The 8,446-nt window shown below is 33.1% G+C and overlaps 1 protein-coding gene across 1 annotated transcript; it reads left to right on the top strand.

Annotated features, from left to right (window-relative positions):
• Positions 1 to 4,710: 4,710 nt before the first annotated feature.
• On the top strand, positions 4,711 to 7,460 carry LOC131153958 (germin-like protein subfamily 1 member 11). Its single transcript, XM_058106403.1, has 2 exons — positions 4,711 to 4,843; positions 6,907 to 7,460. The coding sequence occupies exons 1-2, from the start codon at positions 4,711 to 4,713 to the stop codon at positions 7,458 to 7,460; spliced, it is 687 nt and encodes a 228-aa protein (XP_057962386.1).
• The last annotated feature ends 986 nt before the right edge of the window (positions 7,461 to 8,446 follow it).

Raw genomic sequence — 8,446 nt, 5'->3', positions numbered from 1 at the left:
ATTCGTCATCCCATACTTTGTCCCCCCATCATCACTCACCACATGTCATGTTTCCTCCCTTTATCATTCTTCCCATACTCTATTCCCTTCATCATTCTTCATCCCATACTTTGTCCCCCCATCATCACTCACCACATGTCATGTTTCCTTCCTTTATCATTCTTCCCATACTATATTCCCCTCATCATTCTTCATCCCATACTTTGTTCCCCCCATCATCACTCACCACATGTCATGTTATCTCCTTTTACCATTCTTCCCATGCTAATTTCCCTTCATCATTCTTCCCCCCATACTTGGTTCCCCCCATCATCACTCCCTTATGTCTTCTTTCCTATGCTTGCCCTAAGCTAAGCCTATAAATAGCCCTCTCATTCCAAGAACGAAAGGAGGAGAGCTCTTAGTGGTGGTAAGGAGAAGATTTCAAATATTGAAATTTTCTATTATAAGGTTGTGAAGCTAGTTTTTTTAAGTTAAGATCAAGAGGTCAACTAATCCCGTTTCCTATCGGTGCTAAGTCACCCCATTTGAAGAAGGCACCCCGTAGTGCCTCGAATCAGAGCTCAAGAACAACTCTCGGGAAGATGTTGTAGAGCGGTCCTAATAGACTCACCAACATGAAAAGAAGACTGGAGCAGAGGAAAATGAAAGAAGATCAAGCCATCGATTGATCCCTTTTCCTACCGGTGCCGAGTCACCCCATCGGAAGAAGGTACTCCATAGTGCCTCGAGTAAGAGCTCAAGAACAACCCTCAGGAAGACGCTGTAGACCAACCCTTGCAGATTCACAAATAGGGAAAGAAGACCGGAGGAGAAAAAGACGATAGGTAAAACCAATGAACTTTCTCTTCCTATGTTACATCTCCGCCCCCCTTTCCCGAATCGGCCTCTGCTGGTTTATTTGATCCTATTTCATTTCTTATGTTATTTTAAATAGCTTCTTTTTAACCTATAAAAAAAATAAAAAAAAAAAAAATTTCATAAAAGACACAAAAATTCAGAAAAATTGTCAAAGAAAATTCAAAAATTTTTAAGGCTTTGAAACTTATTTACATTTGAAAATTTTTGAAGAAAATCCAAGAAAGTTTCCAATATGTTTGACACAGGTTAGATCTGTTTCCTTACATTCAAAATTTTCAAACATACATTCTAAAGTCATACCTTTAAAACTATGACTTTCATGATTGTTGTCTAAAGTTCTGTTGTATTCGGAAGAACATTGGAAAACCCCGAAAAATCAATGGTCTCGACCAAGACTTTAAACTGGTTTTTCCCCAAACCAGTCAACGTTTGACCGGTTCACCATTCCCGAACTGGTTCACCCTGGTTTTCTCCATTTCGCTTGTATATTATTGTTGTATCCATAAAATTCACAAAAATCACGAAATTTTCAAAAATTCCAAAAATATTTTCACATTTTGATTTCAACTGATTTCATTTGTGTTATTTTGAAAGTTCGGGAAAAATTACAAAAATCACAAAAATTATTTTCACACTTAGGAAAAATCACAAAAATATCTTTTTAGGCACAAGAAAAAACCATTCCAATCCCGAACAAATTTCAAAAACCTCCCGAAATAGTATTTTTGATACTTAAAAAAAAAAAAAACCTATAGATTTCAAAATCCCCGGGAGCGTATTTTGTATCCTATTTTTGATTTTCCTTCCCAATGATTGCGATCAAGAGCATTGGCTCTTTGGGGTATTGGATTGCCCTGGTTATGAGGGAATACCTATATAGTATTTTCATTCTTTTGATTTTTGAAAGGGAGTAATCTTTAAAGACTTATTACATTTATTTCGGGAAAACTCTTTATTAATCTAGTATTGTTCGTAAGAACGGGCGTGTAGCGGGTGCAAATACCTTCCCCTTGCGTAAACATACTCCCGAGCCCGACTTTGGTGACGCAAACCGATTCTACCCCTAATGGGGTAGCAATCAAGTGTTCTAACCACACTTCAAAAGGTTAGTGGCGACTCCATCACACATCGTTTTCCACGAAAATTCACATTTTCAAAATACACATTCATTTTTCCCAGTTCGCAAGCCGAACCCATTTTTAACCAAAGATTGGTTCTTTGGGCCGGGTCCGGGACGTCGCGACAATGAAGACTTGGGGGAGGCATATCTGGTAGCTTCTAAATGTGTTTATGCACATATTTTTTAGGTGTGAAACATATATTAGTGGATTCCATATTTATCAACATTGAAGTGGTAAACTTGTAATAATGAAAACTTGGGGGAGGCATATCTGTTAGCTTCTACATGTGTTTATATGCATATTTTTAAGGTGTGAAACATATACTAGTGGATTCCATATTTATCAACATATATATAAGTGAAGATGATGGGTCAAATCTGAATTGATGGACCACATCAACAAGTTAATTTCAAAGCTTTTTTTTTTTTTTTTACATTTTCTATTTTCGAATGACTGTTCATGAAAACAAAACAAGACATCAAATAAATCAAACCAACCTTTGATATTCAACTACTTGAGTCTAAGTTTTTCTTTGGTTCTGGCTCAACTCCTTAACCTCAAATTCTGATCTTTAGCAACCTTCAAGCTCCTAATCCTACCTTTTGCATCGAATTCTTCAATCTCAACTTCTTGAGAACTCTTCGCTCTTTGTATAATTTTTTTCACCATCCTGACCCACTATGTATAGGCTTGAAGAATCAATTTAGATTAAATTTTATTTAATCAATCAATTTTTTCATTGATCAATCAAAGTTAACACAAATTAATAATTTGACCAATCATGCCAACCAATTTTATTTCTGATTTTTCTAACTATTTTGTGTGTGTGTGCGCACGTGCCAACATTGAATTTGGAGAGCCTGCCTTTTTTTTTTTTTTCATTGTAAAATTGTTGCATCCTAAATTTTTTCTATATTTTTTTTCATAAAATAAAATTTTGTTATATTAGTCGCAGACAAATTGGGGTGTCTACAATAGACATAAATAAATCTTTTATTTCACATTTCATATTCAAAAATTAGACAACATAGAGAACATGGGGGAATACGTAGAAAGAGAGAGAGAGAACTTACATAGTTGTTGAAGTTTTGGTGAATGCAATATATGACGATGATGATGATGTGTTAATGATGACATAATAATATATTATGTCACCGTTAACACATCATCATATATAAAAGTGAGCATGATGGCCAGGTGGGATTTGAATTGATGGATGAGATCAACAAATCAATTTTGGAGCAATTTTTTTTTTTACATTTTTTTTTGAATGGTTGCACATGAAAATAACACAAGACATAAAATAAATCAGAAACAAACTCCGATTTTTAACTCCTTTGATGTTTTCATTTTTCTTTGGTTTCGGCAAAGCTCTTTAACCCTAAATTCTAAACTTTAGCAACTTTCAAGCTCCTAATACTGCCTACCTTCTGCAGCTTCTCAAATTCTTTAATCTCAACTTCTTCAAAACTCTCCATTCCTCAATTTTCAATTTGCTGCTCGTATACTTGCCTCTCTGTAGATGTATCCTTGTATTTTTTTTTTTTTTCACCGTCCTGACCCACTATTTATAGGCTTGAAGAATCAATGTAGATTAAATTTGACTTGATCAATCAATTTTTTTAATTGACCGATCAAAGTTAACACAAATTGATAATTTGACCAATCATGCCAATCAATTTTATTTCTGATTTTTCAAACTGTTTTGTCTGTATGCGTAGGTGCCAACATGGAATTTGGAGAGCCTAACATTTTTTTATTATTTTTTTATTTTTTTCATTGCAAACTTATTTCATCTTGACTTTTCCCTTGCATTTCATTTTTCTTGCATTTCATTTTTTTTTTTTTTTTTTCGTATTTTGTTTCATGAAATAAAGTTTTATTATATAAGCTACGGACAAATTGAGGTGTCTACAATATACATAAACAAATCTTTTATTTCACATTTCATATTCAAAAATTGGACAGCATAGAAAACATGGAAGAATATGTAGAGAGAGAGAGAGAGAGAGAGAGAGAGAGAGAGAGAGAGAGAGAGAGAGAGTGCGTAGTTGAAGTTTTGGTGCATGAAAATAAAAATATATGAGTGGTAAACCTGTAATAATGAAGACTTGGGGGAGGCATATCTGGTAGCTTCTAAATGTGTTTATGCGCAAATTTTTTAGGTGTGAAACATATACTTTCCATATTTATCAACATTGAAATGGTAAACTTGTAATATTGAAGACTTGGGGGAGGCATATCTGTTAGCTTCTACATGTGTTTATGCACATATTTTTTAGGTGTGAAGCATATACTAGTGGATTCCACATTTATCAACATTAAATATATGAAAAACCAATTTGTAGACCTAAACAAAAATTAGACAATATGGAGGAACAAAGAGAGAGAGAGAGAGAGAGAGGCAGCGTAAGTACTTGTTGAAGTTTAGGTGCAAATAGAAATATATAAAAATGGTTAACCAGTAATGAAGACTTGGGGGAGGCATCTTCTACAGGGTTAAAAATCCATTAAGCTTGACTATCTTGCTACTGCAGCTAACTAGTATGCTAGGATACTAGCTCCTTTCATCTCTATAAATAATTGGCTTCTGTTTCTTCTTCTACTCATCTTTCTCTCTCTCTCTCTCTCTCTCTCACACACACACCTACGGCTTAGACGACTGACCACTACTGAATCATATATTCCCTCTCTCTTGCTGTCTCTGTGATAGTTAGCTCCACCAACAATGGTGAAAATGGGTGTTGAGTTCCTCGGAACAGTACTCGTGGTTTTGGCTTTGGCTTCCTCATTGGCCTCTGCCGCAGACCCAAACCCCCTTCAGGATTTCTGTGTTGCCATTAACAACACCAAGGATGCTGGCATGTGTATTATATATATATATATTTGTATTCTATCCAGCTGCCTGTTTCATAAATGTTCTGCGTCCCCTTTTATTTCCCTTTTAATTTCGCTTTAGAATCAAAATAAACCTTTAAACTTCCTTAAAAGATCTATTGCAAGAGAACTTATTAGATAAGTTATGTGTATATAACAGATTTAATTTGATTTCCTAATGTATATGTATTTCTCAGATTTCAATTAAGTACGTTGTAGCCACTCTAGAAGGTACGTCTCACATCTAATTTTACCTTAGATATACACTAAAATGATTGTGGTAAGCTTCCTGAAAATTATATTTTGAGCATCATTAATAAGGTCCTCTAGCACAAGCATGGTCATTCCATCAAGTCCCTCTTGCCTAATCAAATTATTATGAAGAATAAATATTTATTGTTTGAAGTGATTTCATTAGATAAGATCTAATTTTTTCTCAATATGTAAAACTTAGCATAGGTTTATTTTATATTAACACACTCACATCATCAAGTCTTAAACACTTCACCCAAATTCACTTTCCTAATCATAATTAACTTAGGCCCCATTTGGAACTTAGAAAGTATTAGGAAGAGAAAAGGAAAATGTACAGGAATACAAATTTTAATGTTTGGTTATCAAGAAAAATGTAAAAGAAAAAAAAACTACTAAATCTATAAAAAAAAAATGATTTTACACATCATTAATATTTCGTTTTTTTTTTTTTCTAATTTTAAGACATTAAAATAAACTTTCATTTTTGATAGTATTGAATAGAGAAAGAAAATATTAGGGAAAACAAATTTCCTTCTTTCTTTCTTTTTTTTTTATATGTTTTTCCTTTTCTCACATAAAATCATTTATCCAAACAGACTCCATCCTCAATGTATTCACCTCTTAAAAAGAAAGTTAATGTCTTCAACCATTTTTTATATTACACTAATTTTTTCTCGTCACGTTTAGTTTCTCTTAAATTGACACACTCCCATCATCAGGGTTAAATAAATTGACCCAAATTCATTTTCATAATCATTACCTTAATCTATTCATTTTTTTTTTTTATAACATCCTATAAAAACTAATAATAATAATAATAATAATAATAATAATAACAATAATAATAATAATAATAATAATTATTATTATTATTATTATTATTATTATTATTATTATACTTCGAATTCAAACTTGGGAACTTGGATTTGCTCAATTCCTAGCACTGGTTGCAAAATAACTTGGGAACTTTTAACCTTTCTATATATATTGTTGGATTTGTTCAATTCCTAGCACCATCTCCTGTCCCCACTTTTCTTTCTCCATCCGCCACACCTTGTTCTAATTGCTTCTCTTCAATTGTTGATTAAGGGGATAAACCCCACATCCACCATTTGCTCATTTCCCAAATTTTCCTTGTTGTACTTTACCTATAGACATAAAAAAAAAAAAATTAAAAGCTAGCTATAGATTGTTAATATTTGTGTGTTTCAAATTATCAAAAAAAGAAAAAAAAAAAAAAAAAAAAAAAAAAAATTGAATACGTGTTGTTAGTTTCATTTTTGTTATATAAGTAGTTGACTTTCAAGTACTTTTAAAAATACTAAAAATCAAATTTTATAATTTATAATTATTTTGACAATCTGTTATGAGATATTTTAATTTTCAGAGTTAATTTTTTTAGATTAAATCGTTCTTTTTATATGTAATTTTTGGTTAAAATAAAAATAAAATGATCATATAAGTTTATAATTTAGTTAAAATGAAAATATCCTTAAAATTTTAAAAAATAATAATAATAGATTAATAAAACCTTTAAAAAAATATTTTTACTATTTTACAATTAGCATGCATAATAAGATTATTCTTATAAAAGTGAATTTCTTATAATGAGAAATTGTTCAACAAATATTCAAAGCCATACACTAAATTATTAAAAGGTCACCAAAATAACGTCTATCCTCAAATACTTCCAGCTTAATCTCATCTGTTGGATGCATTCTCACAGGTAGATCAAACCATGCACAAATTATTTCATTCATTTCAAATTTCTTATTACGCGATTTCTATGCAGTGTTTGTGAACGGTAAATTCTGCAAGGATCCAAAACTAACAGTGCCCGATGATTTTTTCATATCCGGAATCCAAATACTTGGAAATACCTCGAACCCACTAGGATCAAAAGTCACCAAGTTCAACATTGACACCGTCCTGGGGGTCAACACTCTAGGCATCTCCATCGCTCGTGTTGACTATGCTCCTGGTGGTGTCAACCCGCCGCACCTCCACCCCCGTGCATCGGAGCTACTAGTGGTGGCAAGGGGCACTCTCTACGCTGGCTTTGTCACCACCAACCCCGACAACCGCCTCTTCAGCAAGGTCCTCCACGAGGGAGACGCCTTCGTGTTCCCAATGGGTCTCATTCACTTCCAGCTCAATCAAGGTGAGACCAATGCAGTGGCCTTGGCCAGCTTTGGCAGCCAGAATGCGGGCGTCATTACCGTCCCTAATGCTGTCTTCGGGTCAAATCCGCGCATTAATCCAGATGTTCTTGCCAAAGCATTCCAACTGGATAAGAAGGAAGTTAAACATCTTGAAGAACTTTCATGGTTCCAGAACGCCCCCTAGTTGATTAATTAAGGAAATGTTATAAGCTACATAGCTAGCCTTCATTTTAATAATGTGTTTCCTGGGATTTGTGGCAAGCTGTGATGATTTTATTTTTCTTTCTTTCGCTCTTATTCCCTTAAACCTTCTTATGATTTGAATAAAACGTAACACTCAGGTCCACAAAAAATTGTCCCTTCAATGGCCTAGCAAGGGTGGTAGTTCTACCTCCATGTTTGTGGTGGTTTGAAGTTATATTCTTCAAGTTTGAGTGAATTTAGTTATCAAATTATTAAATAACATGTAAACAAAAATTTAAGTCTCATTTTAGTTAAAATTGAATGAATTGAATGAGTCAAGTGCAGTTTCAGAGTTATCTCTTAAATGAGAAAAGGATTCATAATTAACAAAGGTTAGTGCGAATTTAAACAATTATGAGATGCATGCTTAAAGATTAAGTATGCTATTTGCACACACCCCATTTAGTTCAGAACTAGTGTAACAAAATTGTATAGATTCTTATTTCGTAAAATGAAGAAAATACAATAAAAATGAAAAATTGAAATACAGGAAAATGAATATTACATTGAAAAGAAAAAAAATAAAAAATAAAAAATAAAAAATAAAAAAGAGAGGCTATTCCATGCCGACACCTGCACACATGCACAAAACAGTTAGGAAATCATAAGTAAAATTGATTGATGTGATTGAGCAGCTTAAATTAGTTTGATTAATCAAATTATCAATTTGTTTCTAAGTTTGATTGATCAATTAAAGATTGATTGATCAATCAAATTTAATCTAAATTGATTCCTCAAGCCTATAAATAGTGGGTTGAGATGAGAGACATGGTCGAACAGATAGACACAATTGCAAAGAGAAGCATACATGAAATCGTGAGGGAAAAATTAGAGAGTTCTGATCGAGACACAGTCATGTATAGAGAGAGACACAATCAAAAGATTCGGGCAATTCAGAGTGAATTGTGTGCATAATTTAATCTGAAT

This window comes from Malania oleifera, chromosome 4 (genome assembly GCF_029873635.1).
Source record: "Malania oleifera isolate guangnan ecotype guangnan chromosome 4, ASM2987363v1, whole genome shotgun sequence".
Taxonomy (NCBI): Eukaryota; Viridiplantae; Streptophyta; class Magnoliopsida; order Santalales; family Ximeniaceae; genus Malania; species Malania oleifera.
This window is presented reverse-complemented; position numbering and strand designations above follow the sequence as displayed.

Excerpts from the sequence above, each read along its gene's own strand:
- LOC131153958 (XM_058106403.1), top strand. The coding sequence starts at position 4,711 with ATGGTGAAAATGGGTGTTGAGTTCCTCGGAACAGTACTCGTGGTTTTG. Across the intron at positions 4,844-6,906 it reads TAACAACACCAAGGATGCTG|TGTTTGTGAACGGTAAATTC; the intron begins GCATGTGTATTA and ends ATTTCTATGCAG.